The sequence below is a fragment of the Plasmopara halstedii genome, assembly GCF_900000015.1.
Source record: "Plasmopara halstedii genome assembly, contig: Scaffold_42, whole genome shotgun sequence".
Taxonomy (NCBI): Eukaryota; Oomycota; class Peronosporomycetes; order Peronosporales; family Peronosporaceae; genus Plasmopara; species Plasmopara halstedii.
The window spans coordinates 278,805-293,913 of NW_020186963.1; the positions used below are offsets into that span (position 1 = coordinate 278,805).

The following is a 15,109-nucleotide window of genomic DNA, read 5'->3' on the forward strand; positions in this document are numbered from 1 at the left end:
AATAAAGACTACATTATCTGTAATCATCTTCGATCCCGGAACGTTCGTTATTGATTATTGAATAAAATTCCTTGTTAAATGATTTCGCCTACGCTCATCCAAGAATTTCACCTCACCCGTAATGCCATGGTAGACCCATATCATACCACCCAAGCTGCTCGGGCAGAACCGCAATCTTCTACTCAGCGGCTATGAGCCGTTTCGCCATAGCACAATAGTCCTCAACGTGAGGCAGCCGGTGCACAACGTGCTACAAGCTCTCTAGGTCTCACGCGCAGCAGTATGTGACCCCAGCATGATGCTCGGCGGAGTACCGATCGCGACGGACCTCATCCTCAAGAGCTCGAAGAGCATCGCGAGTCACCGAAAGGCGATCGACCAAGTCGTCATCGTCAGCCACCGACTCTTCTAGACAGCACTGGTGGCGTCCACTTTCACGAGGAGCGTTTTGTATGTCGATATCGTCGCCAGGGTCACCCCCAGTATCTTGTAAGGTGGCGAGGATGTCCAGACTCCGATACCTCGTGAGAGGTTGAGGTGCCACTTCGCTAGGACTGCTCAGACGTCGTGGATGCTTATGATCAGAGGGATCAAGATGTTTTGCGTCACCGTACGTCCTGCGCTTCTCGGTGATAGCAAGGGAAGCCGAATGATCATGAGCTGAGCTCAAACAATGGTCTTGGGCTGCTACGGTTGCAGACTCACCCGTGTGAGAGACCAAAGAGCTCGCAGGAGCGTGATAGATCAACACATACGTCGCAGGGTAAAAATTTGAAGGAAGTCGCCGACGCGCCTTGAGTTCGGTAGACCAAACCGAATATGGCGTCTCACACGCGCGTCCACCTCTCTGTGACTCAACTGTAAGTTAGACATAAAAAAAAGTGTCCGGTACCGCTGCATTCATCACTCGAAGAGCGCTTCGTCATCTGCAGCGGCTCGCCAGGGGCAAGCGCCACAGAAAACTTCCGCATCGTGGGTACAGGAGCGCCTTCTGTTTGAGCACGAAGGCGAGTGCAGTACGTATCCATCGGAAGTCTTGAGAGTCCACGAAGCAAGCTCGAAGAGCTTTTCGTCCGTCAAGCTCAGCTTGTAAATGTGGCAGGGGGTCCGAATACGTAGACGCACAACGATTGAGTGATCGTGTCCATCGCTTCTGCAGCGGGATCCGCTGAGAGTTCGGGGAACAGACACGGCGTCCGCAAGGTCTGAGTAGGGCTCAAATCATGCAGCTGGGGCACCTCGCCCTCTGATTCTTCCCATCCTGGGTCAGGAGTGTCCGACTCGTAGTCGACTTACTGTATATCTTCGACGAGAAAGTCTATTGCCCCTGGCGGGAACAATGCGCGGTATTCGGTTACCGAGATTTTGAGATGCGCTTTCCTTGAAGCCGCGAACGTGCTGTCCAGAGTTGCACCGCGTCCAGGAGACGAAGAAAGGCTCTGCCCGTGGGTCTTCTCGGAATCAGCTAGGCTGCTTTTTTTTCGTTTTTCCGACACAGCGCTCATCGAGCAGACAAATAAAAGAAGGTCCTGGTGATGTTGTGGTGTCTTAAACACGCAAGCCTCGTTTGAAGTGATAGTTGTATTTGAGCTGTAGAGGTTTACAATCTGGATGGGGGAGAGTGTAACGGGGTTTCACGTGCTCTGATAGGAAATGTGTGGGTCGCACAAGATGGTGTAATTACACGATGGTGTGGCTACACCTAAGCAAGTAGTCAGTACGTGGCTGGAACAGTCAGTAGTTTGACATTAGATTCCGTTTTACTATACAGATATGAAAACCTATAGATTTAGATATAGGCGCTTTGCCGCTAATAAACCCGAGAAATACTATTTACACTTCGAACGGTGAAGTTCAATAGCCTTGGGTTAAGGTTGGAGTTTCTCATGGAGTAAGCGGATTGCGACCCGCTACACTCGTCTTGGCTCTAAGTATAGAATGAATGTTTCTGACCTGAACTAAGTTTCATTTAAGCGATAAAGCTATGGCAGTCCCGCTGCACGTTGATAGAGAACGTTTGGACCTGTGATCGAGATATTCATGCTATCGGAGGTATATCAAGCCTACGCTTGTCCTCAAGTCGAACAACACCTCTCACCGTATTTTCATTGTCGTACAGAAGAAGTTAATTTGGCTTGATTGAGATTGGGAGACATACCAATATTGAAAACACCCACAATCTAGTGTTACGCATAGTTGTCGAAATTTCGTTGTGGTGTATCGAAGAAAAAAGCTTAAACTGTTGATAAAGCAGAATGTAAAGCAGAAAAAGTTTATATATATTATCGATGTGTAAAGAAGGAAAAAGTTTAAACTGTCGATAAAGAAGATTGCAAAGCAGAGACTACTTTTTTTCTTCAATATGTACTGTTTTAACCGATTACCATGACTTATTCTGGATCATTAGCATACAATTTGCAGACATGCCAAAACCTGCGGAATTGTTGTATCTATTTAGAGACAAGAACGACACCTATTTAAAGACAAGAACGACATCATTGCAAGGCTAGAGTAAATTTGTCTGCTGGTTGGATCAGTAAACACGAGCGTTAGCGTCAATATGTTAATGATATGTCTTTATTCAGGTTGGATCTCATGTTGTTTTTTGGATAACCGAAACTTGTAAATAAGAGAGAAGATCGTGACACAACAACTTTATCAAAAGCCATGCAACAAAAGTGACTTTCACATTTTCCGGTGGGGTCGGCTTAAATTTGTATCATTTAATTAAGAGTTTCCGATAGATCGAAACGCGCTCTCATTGCATCAAGTCTAATCAACGGAGCTAAGCTTGAGCCGCCAAAACCTGGAACCAGTCAAAAGAGGAATTGTGAGATGAGTAGGATTCCCTGGGTTTCATCTGTTAGCTGACAAGATTGTTATGACTTGAGTACCTTCACTGGGTTCCGTGCTAATTCACATTCAGCCAGCAAGCCACGCTCGGGACTTCTGACCAAAAACATTCGGCGTTCGACAACTCGGATACTCCGATATCCAGCACCTGGACCGTCTCGGCCCAGTGCCCGCGACAACAGCGCTTCTATTTCTAGCAGAGTTGGGTTCATGACCCACCAAAGCTCCACCAGGAGACGTGCGTAGCATCCAAGGTCTTCGATCTCCAGTCGATTCATGGCTCATGATGTTCCAACAATGCCATTCCAAGGATAAATTCATGCCTTACTACAAAATCTAAGACTAAGCAGCTTCTCACGCTATCAAAGTCAAGGAACTTGACGCCAAGGTCTACATGGACCCTCGGCACTGTGACACGTGTCCCCGTCACTAAGCGCATAGTGTCGAGGTAACTCAACTGTGCTTTCAGCGCCTCAGCATACAGCTAACTTCCTTCGATCGTAAAGCGTAGAGCATAATTATGTGAGGCCGCCGAGTGGATTCGGATCATCCATAGCTTCTCAAAGCCCTTCATGGTCGCTTTTTACAACCAACAAGCCCGGCTTGCACAAACGCTCCTTGTTGAAGAGCATGGAGCAGATCGGCAGGGCAATGCCAGACTACATTGACGAAGCCTGTCCTCGAGATTGGGCCCTCCGGACCTCTACATCCTTGAAGCTCAATAGAACTCGGTTCATCTCCAGTAGGGCGCCTCGCGCTCACTGGAATCTCTCGTTTCACAGCGGTAAACCAGAAGACTGGCTGGAAGCGGGAAGACGGTTCGATGAACATTGACGCGCCTTGTGCAGTGGAACACCAATTCGAAGGTGACGGGTATCTCCACACTTAAAACACCGTTGGGTCTTCGAACGCTGCTCGGCAGCTCGGAGCTTTACTTACTCGTCCTCAGCATAGCCAAGATCGATCGGCTTCGGCCCGCTCGGTGAGCTGCTAGAGTGTGCATTCCAACTAGGTTGTGCTGACTAAAAATTGAATTCGGCATTATTCACTAATTCTTCAAGAGAGGACAGATGCACACGGAAAATTTCCATTCTAGCCACGCTGGTGCGGAGGCCCTCCATAAAGACGGTCACTGTGACCACCTCGGGAAGAGGATCGGCTGCCATAGCTGCAATGAGAGCATGCAACCCTTAGACAAATTGCACAACTTCCTTCAATCCCCATCGGGCGGCAATGAAACGCGATCGCACGTGGTATGCCTGGTTAGGCGGCGAGATAACTCCTGAAAGCTGCAGCTTCAGCTCCTTCCAGGAGGGGAACGCCACTTTTACCGAATTACCGCACGAAAGTGCCGATTCTTGCGCTCAGACACCCGAGCTTGGATATAGCTAGTAACACGCGCTGTTGCTCGTTCTGGAGAAAGGTGAATACCATAGCCATATCGTCTTCTCTCACCCAAAGCAGGAAATTCACTCCGTCTTTATCCTCAAAGGTACCATGAGCGTCCTGGGTCGAGAGAAATTTCCTATTTCGTGTACTTCAATGGGAATCATTGCCTTCGAGCTGATCCTGCTAAGGTCAAGGCCATTGTAGACTGGCTACTTCCAAAGAGCCAACAGGACTCGCGCAAGTGGCTTGGCATCGCCGTCTACTTGCACAAGTATAGCGCAAATTATGCGAAAATGGCACGGCTGTTGTTTAATCTCCTTAAGAAGGATAAGGAATGGTGTTGGAAGACCAAGCATTGGAAGCTTTTGACAGGGTCAAAGGCAGCCGTATTCATGCACCAATACTGGCATTACCAGCCCCCTATCGTTCTTTTAGTGTCGTCTGTGACGTTTCGGACTTTGCCATCGGCCGTGCACTGCTGCAAGCAGACGAGATCGGGTGATCGCGTCCAAATCTCGCCAGCTTAAGGCTGCGGAGAAGAACTACCTAGCTCACGACAAAACATTACTTGCGATGAAGTATGCACCTGTCAAATTCAGGGTGCACCCGTTTGCCTCACAGCTGTTTGTTATCTACATAAATCATGCGTCATTACGAACTGCGACTCAGTCGCCTCACCTCTCGGGTAGGATGACCAGGTGGCTTTCAATCATTGCAGAATATAACTTTGAGATGAAGTATAAGCCAGGAAAGCAGAATGCTTTGGATGATGCTTTGTCTCGCAGACTAAACGATGAGCTTGCTAATGTCACGACGGTGACGTCGTCACTGACGGATTTGATCCACGTCGTATAAGTGGATGACACTATGTGTATAGCGCTGCTACAGGCTCTCGGGATTTTCGAAACTCGGAAAAGAAATTGTCAGCGCGCTGGCGTGCACATTTGCACCAATATTCGCTGAGTCACGGGTTGCTATATTATAGCACCGACTCAACGGGTACGCCACGAATTGTGGTTCCTCACGATGAGGATCTAAAATATTGTTTGCTCTATGAGGCCAACGACACCCCACTCAGTGGTCGTCTCGGTTGTGAGAAGACGTACAGCTCGGTGAGTTGCCACTATTGGTGACCCAAACTGTACAAATGGACGAGCACATATGTGCGCGCGTGTGAGACGTATCAGAGCGTGAAAACCCTCTACGAATGCGGCGGCGCCGCTGGCCAATTTACCGGCACAATCCGGGTTGGCAGTCCATGAGAATGGACTTTGTGTTTGGCCTGCCGAATGACGGGTGTGGTGGTCTTTGTGGGCCGTTTGAGCAAGTTGGCTCATCTAGCGGTAGTGCTGGACACCATTAACGGTGTGGGTACAACGATGCTGTTTATGGGTTGTGTCTCTAGATAGCATGTACTCTCGAAGTCAATTGTCTCTGACAGAGACACACGCTTCCTCGGGAAGTTTTGTTCGACAAATTTCGGGTTGGTGGGCACCAAGCTGACTATGTCTACAGCAGACCATCCGCAAACCGATGGTTAAACTAAGCGCGTGAATTGCGGCGTTAAATACATTTTTCGCAGCGTCTGCGCTGAGGCCCGACGCGCTGGAGCACCATGCTGCCACTCGTAGAGCTCGCTCTGAATAATGCAGTGCATTCATCTACCGGCTATACGCCGATCTACATGAAATGGCTTGTTAATTCCGCGTCCCGCTGACGACGCCATCCCATCGCTAAGGGATTGGAGGGGGAGAATAACCGAACAGCTTGCTGATGTCAGCCCCCTTACCGTACGTAAAGAAGTCGAAGACCTCCTTTGTACCAGACTGAGTATCTTACGACACGTTCGCGAAGACGATGGCTGAAAGCCGAAACATGCAGAAACAATATGCAGACGGAAGAGGAAGAAGAAATGTTGAGAACATTGAGGCCAAAGACCTAGTCATACTAAAAGCTAAAAACCTTCCCACACATGTCGTATTGCTGTTTTGGGACAAAGCTCCGTCCACGGTTTATTTGACCTTTTGAGGTCGTGACCAAGCGAGGCCTTGCGTATACGCTAAACCTCCCGAGAAGGATGCGCACCCACCCGATGTTTTCCGTGGGCTTGCATACCCCGTTTTGGGATCCGGATCATATGAACGCGGAAGCGTTGGCGTCGGGGCGTAAGGCGCTCCACCGTCGCACGAAGGGACGTTTTCGCCTGTTCGACGTTAGGCGCCGCAACGATAAAGCACGATAATACTCAACATGAGGCAGTTGGTGCACAAAGTGCACCAGGCTCTCAAGGGGTTCCACACAGCGGTTGACGAACTCGGAGATATGCTCGGCAAATTGCCGATGAGGACGGACTTTGCCCTCCAACTTTCAAAGAGCATCGCGAGTCACCGATCGGCGATCGCCCAAGTAGTCATTGTCCACCGCCGAGTCTTCTCGTTTAGAATGGTGGTGTCCACTACCACGTGCAATACCGTCTGGGTTGATAATGCGACGGGCGGGGGTTAACCCAACATCTTGTGAAGTGGCGAGGATACCCCGAGTCCGAGAACTTGTGGGAATTTGAGGTGCCACTTCCGCACGACTACCCAGACGTCGTGGACGAAAGGATCAGAAGAATCATGACGCTTCGCGTTGTCGTATACCCTGCGCTTCTCGGCGGTAGCCCGCGAAGCTTGAGGGCCATGAGCTGAGCTCAAGATATGGCCCTGAGCTGCTGTGGTCGTAGAATCATCCGTGTGAGAAACCACAGATCTCGCGGTGATGGATTATTCGATGTGTTGCAGAGCGACAATATTTAGGAAGTCGGCGTTGCGCCTTGAGTTTGGCAAACTCAAATCCAAGATGGCTCTCTACGGGCACCTTCACTTTCTCATGGCTTCACTGTTGGGAAGACAGTGAGGAAATTTCCGGTGCCGCTGTACCCATCACTCAAAGAGCTCTTCATCATCTGCAGCGCCACCCTCAGCAACCAAGTAGTACACACCGCGCCCACCCCGGGCGACGGATCTCCGCGTCGAGGAACTGGAGGAAGGCGACTACGAGTCGGATATCCTTTCCTAGCATGGGAAGGCGAAGAGGATTAGGTACGCTAACAGCGCGACGTAAGCCCAGCTCAGAACTTGCGGACACCGTGTCCGTTCCTCGGGCTTTCGGCTTAAGGAGAAGTAGTATTATTACCAATCGCCTCGACGAGGCACAGGAGCAGCAATCAAAGGTTGTCCACAGGACGGCTCTCATGCGCTCGTATTCACGTTTGGTGCTTGACCCTCGTGTGGAGTACGGCTTCAGCTTGGCGGATCCTGCTACTGAAGCGAAACACGCGATCTCTCGATCGTTAAGTGTCTCCGTAGTCGAGCCCTTGACCACTACACAAGCTTGATCAGCGGAAAGCTCCCCGAGTTCGCATTCTGGTCTCACAAGAAATCCCAATGTATCGTAGCGCGCTCGACTTCGAGCTCAGAAAGGAGGCGCTCCTGTACCCGCATTGCAGACTATTCCTGTGGTGCTCACCTCCGGAAATGCACCCTGTGCAGAGGAAGAAGGACTTTGCCTGGTACCAGCATGGGTGTGATGCGTGTCGTAGACACAGGGCTCACCGAGCGGAGAATGTTTAAAGTTGTTCTTAAGAACGTGACTGTAACGCGTGTGTGGAGTTGGTGGCAAATTCGAAAAATGATCGTGTTTCTGTTTATCTTTCTGCTGATTATTTACTTGTAAACTATCTACATATATATACTAGGCATTCTTATTGGACCATGTGTTCTTGATCTTCCAATCCGGTTATAGAGAAAATAGATGGAAGGGTTACGGCTTCTTCCATATTGAAATAATTTCTTCTGGAATCTCCTCGAGGCTTCTTCAAATTTAGATGATGGTCGCTAACTTTTAAAACGTTATTTTGGGTACGTTATACCATAAAAACATCACTCATTACAGTGATGGTGTCTCAGACACGCGAGTCTCGTATGAGGCGACGGTTAATTGTAAATTGTGGATATTCACAATTTAATAGGGGAGAGCGTAACTGGGGTTACATGTACCCTTGTATGAAAGGAGCCGGTCACACAAGGTGGTGTGACCGTAAATAAGTGTATATTACACAATTTAGCGTAGACACACAATGGTGTGGTTACACCATAATAAGAAGCCACTGGGCGTGGCATGATTGCCAGTAGGAATGCACATTAATTATATGAATTAGGTTTTACTATATTAATTAGAAGAAACCTTAGGTTTTACAACTAGACAATTAGATACAGTTTCAAATTTGAACAGAATAGTTCATTTACATGAGTTTAAGTTTTAGGATTTGGTGGTAGTCCGCTACACTCGTACTGGTTATTGAAAAGAAGTAAGGTCGGTGACCTTAGCTTAGATTTTCCTCTAAACAAATAGCTACGGCAGTCCCGCTGCACGCTACCAAGACGGGTTTGCTGTAACGGGCTTTCTGTGCCCTTTGCGCAGAGAAGGGTTGACTCGAAAGAGTCCGCTGAAAATAATGCACAGAAGTTTGGTCGCATCCTTCACCCATAGACGGAATCGGAAGACTTTGATGCATTTACTTTAGATGTTAGTTTTGCTTTTATCTATGTATTCTCGACTAATTCTTGAGTATATCACCATATCTCCTAATAAGCGATTCTTACATGACAGCACTGATTACAGACTCGGAAGAGACTCTATCTGCTATATGCTCTGTTCAATTTGGTGAACGGCTGGTGATGCAGTCCAATTTATTTCCTTGACGACCTCCGTATTGCACGATGCATTATATATGTTTTCGAGCGTATAACTGAACCGCAATTCTAGATGCATATCGGTTGGCGTTCAAGAGTAAATGTCGGCAAGCTTGTTGTAATGGCAAAAGGAATCGAGCGGCAAGAGGCGAAAAAAATGCACTCCTCGGGGAAAGAAAATACTAATTACAAAACAGCCGGTAATAAAATTATGCCAAACTCGGTAGCCTCCTTATGGAGTCGCGGATCAATGCTATCTGCAACAGTAGGAACAAAGCAGCATGGGTTGTTGCTGCTGCTATTCAACGCCATCTCGCTCTATATAGGGTTCGCATCGAAAGTAAACGTTCATTCACAAAATGCGTACAGCGATAATTCAGTACTTGACCTTTCGGCGGACTCAACATGCGAATTCGATGAAATTCAATTGGCATCCGATGGTACGATCGCACAATGGGGACTGGCGCACGGCTCACGTATCACTCCAAATGTGACTGTCAATGGCTCTGTGATGCCGAATGACTACAACTTTTACCATCTTTGTGTGGGGCGCCAAGAACACGAGCATCTTATATTGGTGGAGCTGCTGTGTGACACAGGCGATATGGCGAACGACGGTGACGCTAATTTGTACCTCTCCGGCGAGGTCAAGTACCCACGCATAGGGCACTCTACGTGGATTGCGCAGCGTCATGGCAACGAGAAGATTAAAATTTACACGTATCTTGATGGGTTCCCGCGGAACGACGAGCATGGTGGTCGCCGCTGGTTGTCGCTTCATATCAGTGTATTTGGAGCTGGTCAGGTAAGTACAAGTTATGCGTTAGCCATTACAGTATCAGATCTCCCCACTACACCTGACTTGTCGTCAAGACAAGCATTTTACACAAAGCAACGTATACTCGACCGAAAAGAGAGTTTACGCCATCGTTCGCCTGAATAATATTTTTATTATTCTACACGATACCACAATAATTATTTTAGTAGTGATGCTTCTTTGAACGAGTGGCGTTGAGAAACGAAGTTCTTTCTGTCTAAGGTATATCGTCTTTCTGTACCAGGTGCCAGACCGGGAATGCTTATCCTCCGAAGCCGTACAAAGTACGGCCTTGTCGCTTGAGAGCGTAAACGACGTCCATAGCAGTAACAGTTTTGCGACGTGCGTGTTCCGTGTAAGTGACTGAATCACGAATTACGTTTTCAAGAAACACCTTCAAAACACCTCTTGTTTCCTCGTAAATGAGCCCGGAAATTCGCTTTACACCACCACGACGAGCTAGACGACGAATAGCAGGCTTCGTTATACCCTGAATGTTGTCACGGAGCACCTTGCGGTGACGTTTGGCTCCACCCTTGCCGAGTCCTTTTCCGCCTTTTCCGCGACCAGACATGTTATAGAATACTGCTCTTAATCAAAATTTTGAAGAATGGTCATACCTGATAGTCCAAGTTTCTTAAAGTCAACAGACTTTAGCTTTAACGATGTCCTCGAATTCTATGCACTCATTGGTTGAATTCGCATTGTCGTTGATCCCGTTGCTGATTGGCGGAGCAAGGAAAACACTTGCTGACAAGGATGACATCAAAATTGTCCAGATGCACATAACATTCACAAATTTGCTTTTCTTTCCTCAGCACTTCACTTCTTGATATCAATGGCTCGTACTAAGCAAACGGCTCGGAAGTCCACCGGTGGCAAAGCTCCACGCAAACAACTCGCTACGAAGGCCGCCAGAAAGTCAGCGCCTGCTACCGGTGGTGTGAAGAAGCCGCATCGCTACCGCCCTGGAACGGTCGCCTTGCGTGAGATTCGTCGCTACCAGAAGTCAACGGAACTTTTGATTCGTAAACTTCCGTTTCAGCGACTGGTGCGTGAAATTGCTCAGGACTTCAAAACTGACCTTCGATTTCAAGGCTCGGCCGTCCTAGCTTTGCAGGAAGCAGCTGAGGCTTACCTTGTGGGCCTTTTCGAGGACACCAATCTTTGTGCGATACACGCAAAGCGTGTTACGATCATGCCCAAGGACATCCAGCTGGCCCGTCGCATTCGTGGAGAGCGTTCATAGTCGATTACTTCAATTATTGGTGCTTTCATCATGCAGCCGACCTTTCAATCATATTTTTCTTGGTGTTTCTTAACACCATTCTAGAAAAAGAAATTAAGAAAACTAGTTTGCGCTCACATAGAGTGGGTAGGAGAGGATGTCGACTTCACGACGATAGAATCATTGTAAAAGCACGCTTATCGCTCGAAAGACGAAAAGAACAACTGTTCCACCTCATCATGGTCGACAGCGTTACATTTAGTAAGATTACAAACTCATCACCTCCAATACAACTTGTGTTAAGGATGGGTGAAAGTCTTTAATATTGTAAGGAACAACATTGAGTCTGAGTCTGTCAACGCTTTAGTTTAAACCCAAGAACAATTTTTCGAAAAATTGTTGCATGATTCTTACCGATGTAACAAAAACCTATCTTGGATTTATCATTTGAGCTACTACAAATTTCCTACTTTTAATTTGTACTGTCCCTCTTGTATAAATTTGAATAAATCTACGTAAATTAAAATTACAAAATATCATGTATATTTCCTGCTATGATCTCAAATTTAACTTTTTCTCATCATCATGCAGTCGCATGCGAAGACAGCGGGTGTGGCGCAGCTGAATGACCGACTAAGTGCCTACACGAACATTATGTATAGTAAGCTGTGCGTTCCGTACGATACACTTCGCAGTCCAAAGAGAAACCACCGTGTCAATAAGTGGGACGCTCATAAATTAGATTCGGAAATTCTCAATTTGCTCAAGACGCCCTTGATTAGCATGCTAAATGTGCTAGAGCCTGGTAGCTCGGACCGCATCAAGCTGGAGCTTGGCGCAATCTTAAAATTTATGCTGATTATTTTCACTACGAGCATCAGAAGGGTAAATTGTGCTGGGGGAAGCACCTTTTGCAATAGTGCAAAACTCACTTCGTGACCTGAATGTAGCCGACACCAGGGATGAGATTGGAAAACGTCCGATACGTGCGAAGTGTTTTATCAAGTCGTCGTGTCATCGCTTTGATTCTGCTATCAGTGGCTCTGCCTTACGCGTGGGAGCGAGCCTTTAGATATCTACTATCTGCTCATCGGACTACCATAAGAAATGTTACATTTTGCGGTGCGCGATCACGCAACCTTATGTTGGCAGCGATGAAATATTTTGAGACGTTTGTAATGACATGCCAATTTGCTAACTTACTCGTCTTCTTGCGAAATGGGACGTATCGCTCGCTTCCGGAAAGACTTTTAGGGTTTGAAATGGTACGGTGCAGCAAAATCTCTATCACCGTAGTATGACTGACAAAATTCTCGAGTTGCCAGGAGACAATTAAGTCCTCGACCATTCCGCGGTCGATCAACATTGAGTGCATGACTCAGAAGCTAGTGTGGGATGAAATGATGGTTCGATGACGATGACGTAGCGAGTTTCAGTCCGAAGCGTACCTTTCCATATCTGACATAATTTTTTGTGCTGTTACTCAGGAGGTTGGCAACTTTGTGCTGCCTTTATTGACATCGAATGGCTGTTGTTTGAGCGCAGATTTGTGTAAAAGTTCATCTAATATCGATGTACAAGCATCAAAGTGCTGCCTGTGTGGCATTTCTCCACCACAAACACCCTACTTTACGTCATGCAAGCATATATATTGCTATTACTGCTTGCAAACTGCTGTAACTAAGGATAACGATTTCAAGTACGTTGTGGATGGTTAGCTGCTAGTGCATGCTGGTAATCAACTGGACACTGACACCATGTTTGACCATCGTTCTGTAGCTGTGTAGCGTGCGGGAATAGGTTCAATTCTTCGGAGCGATTGGCAAATTAGACAAAATCTGACGAATGCATCGTTTTACTTGTATTTAAATGTCGGATTAGATTCGTCGCGATGCTGCCTGCAGTGTCCATTCCTGTTCGTTTTCCAGTTCATACAGCAGCCACCCGCTTGATGCTCTGCTTTTTAGTAATGTAATACTGTAATTGCCATACTGCGATGCCTGTGTGATTGTCTGCTTCTCATCGCTGGTTCAGTCGTGTTTTCTCCTGCGATTTTCATGCACTCGCTATCACTTTCATCCGGAAGGTTCTGCTGCCCCGAACTATCTGTGTTGCTTCTTTGGATTTCATTGTTGTGCTTTAGCAAAACTGGGTTGTAATTGCCGGAGCTTGTTTTGCGATAATAGTGCTGTTGTGTCGTAGTCTTCGCTAGCTTTATCCACAAATTCCATGCTAGCTGAGCCTTCTCGCAGATGATGTGTTTTGCTGTTTCTTGTTTGACCGGGCATGCTGGTCTGGGCATTGGCGATTTCGAGGCCACCTCTCATGAAAAAATGCTCTGACTGCCAGTCGGTATATGGCCCAAGTTTGGTAATCCGTGAAGATTCCTTTGTTGTACCACATCTGCGTTGCTGTTTGGGCTAGAGCATTTTTAATTTCTCTTTGCAGCTTTGATTTTTTTCAGCGTTGCTGCTAAGTTGTGCTTGAGGTTGCTCTTTATGGTCATCTTTCTCAGCTCTGAACTGCTTCTTCCAGATGGTTTGCTTTCGTCGCCGTAAGTGTTTTCTACTGGAATTTGTTATTCTTGGACTGGCCTTGAACGCAATTCCCTCTCGATTCTTCCCACTTTTTTGCATCTGCTGTCTATTCATAGTCGCTTGCTACCGACGTTATCTTCCACGCCCATCCATTTGAAATTCTGGTGAGTGTCATGACTGCGTTCCCCGCTGGATCTCTTACTAGTTACTGCTTTTACTACACCATCTACTGCCCAAACCAACTATTTTTCGAGCTGTGGTCCCGTGAATAGTTTTATCACGGTTTTTGTTTCCCAGCTTTCATGGGGCAAATCAGTAATATCTGAGTACTTGCTTGTGATATCGAAGCTTGTAACTTTGCGCAAGTAGTGGTGGTTTGATCTTCTCCTGCGACTGTCAGTCCGGGGTTAAGCTTAACTTCGATGCTTCCGAGTTTTGCTGACTTAAAAGCTGGGATATCCAAATCTCGATTGGTTGTCCTTGCGAGTCTAGGATATTCGCATTGTCGTGCCAAGTTGAGCTCATCAGTGATTCCTTAATGTTCTTTTTGTTTACTTGCGTGAACGTGAATCTCATTTTCACCAATAGCCTGAGCTAATAGTCGGTCCTTGTTGTTAGAGTTGCTTTATTACTTCGTTTTGTTCTCGTTCGGAATAAGTTTTTCTGTGCCCATGCTTTACCAAACGCCTGTGCTGTGATTTGGGGTAATTCTTCCCATCTATAAGGCTCTTGGTGATCATTTCGAACCTGGTTGGTTAAAAAACAATTTATTGTTCTATCTACATGATGCCACGCTGGCTGCGTAAGCGTGGCGAGGTGCAGTCATCCATCTTTCCGCCAAATTTGTTCTGGTCACTCAAATCGCCGTGCTTAAATCCTGCAGTATCAGTCCTCCATATTGTTGTAGTGTGAAGAAGAGTACAGGTACGAATTTGTTTAGCCGACGCTATGTTTGCAATTCCATGCTACACAAACTTCTAATGTAAGTTCTCTAATTGCCGCAGATTCTGTTTGGGTGTTTCGCAGCATATAGTATCGACGGCAACGCAACACTACAGTGTAACGTCACTAGATGGTGTAATCGCAAAATGATGTGAATCACACAAAATGATGAGGGTGACACAATATGGTGTGACTACACAGTGGTGTGGCTACACTCAAATAAGTGGCTAGAACTAAACATTTAATAAGGTTTTTCTATATAGATAGGAAAACCTATAAGTTTATATATTGGCGGCTTTGCCGCAGATAAAACCCAGGAATACAGTAAACATTTTAAACGGAAGAGATTAATAACCTTGGTTTAGGTTGTGGTTATTCTTAGAATAAGCGTATTGCGATCCGCTACACTTGTTCTGGTTCTAAGTATAGAACGAAGGTCGCCGACCTTAACTCAGCTTCCTCTAAGCGAAAGAGCTACGACAGCCCCGCTGCACTTGGTAGCACTTGTAGTCTATCTACACCTTAGTTGCAGTAGGGCTACCGTAGCGCTGCGCTTAGAGGAAGCGTAAGTTAGGTCACCGACCTTTCGTTCTATACTTAGAACAAG

General features: G+C 46.8%; 5 protein-coding genes across 5 annotated transcripts; 3 read left to right on the forward strand and 2 right to left on the reverse strand.

Moving 5' to 3' along the window:
* Positions 1–9,099: 9,099 nt before the first annotated feature.
* Positions 9,100–9,921, forward strand: PHALS_09418 (uncharacterized protein; the record flags this gene model as incomplete). The annotated part of the gene is made up of 1 exon (XM_024722548.1): positions 9,100–9,921. One exon carries the CDS (start codon positions 9,100–9,102, stop codon positions 9,919–9,921), a length of 822 nt encoding a protein of 273 aa, XP_024571660.1.
* A 136-nt stretch (positions 9,922–10,057) lies between these two features.
* Positions 10,058–10,561, reverse strand: PHALS_09419 (histone h4; the record flags this gene model as incomplete). The annotated part of the gene is made up of 3 exons (XM_024722559.1): positions 10,058–10,350; positions 10,416–10,473; positions 10,541–10,561. 3 exons carry the CDS (start codon positions 10,559–10,561, stop codon positions 10,058–10,060), a joined length of 372 nt encoding a protein of 123 aa, XP_024571661.1.
* Positions 10,562–10,633: 72 nt separating this feature from the next.
* On the forward strand, positions 10,634–11,044 carry PHALS_09420 (histone h3; the record flags this gene model as incomplete). The annotated part of the gene is made up of 1 exon (XM_024722570.1): positions 10,634–11,044. One exon carries the CDS (start codon positions 10,634–10,636, stop codon positions 11,042–11,044), a length of 411 nt encoding a protein of 136 aa, XP_024571662.1.
* Positions 11,045–11,608: 564 nt separating this feature from the next.
* On the forward strand, positions 11,609–12,854 carry PHALS_09421 (peroxisome biogenesis factor 2; the record flags this gene model as incomplete). Its single annotated transcript, XM_024722582.1, has 6 exons — positions 11,609–11,745; positions 11,806–11,908; positions 11,974–12,288; positions 12,349–12,429; positions 12,511–12,722; positions 12,803–12,854. 6 exons carry the CDS (start codon positions 11,609–11,611, stop codon positions 12,852–12,854), a joined length of 900 nt encoding a protein of 299 aa, XP_024571663.1.
* Positions 12,853–14,636, reverse strand: PHALS_15373 (uncharacterized protein). The gene has a single exon (XM_036407332.1). It carries the CDS (start codon positions 13,348–13,350, stop codon positions 13,150–13,152), a length of 201 nt encoding a protein of 66 aa, XP_036262969.1. The 5' UTR covers positions 13,351–14,636; the 3' UTR covers positions 12,853–13,149.
* Between the last annotated feature and the right edge of the window lie 473 nt (positions 14,637–15,109).

Bases quoted from the DNA above. Each gene is read 5' to 3' on its own strand.
- PHALS_15373 (XM_036407332.1), bottom strand. From the start codon at position 13,350: ATGAGAGGTGGCCTCGAAATCGCCAATGCCCAGACCAGCATGCCCGGT.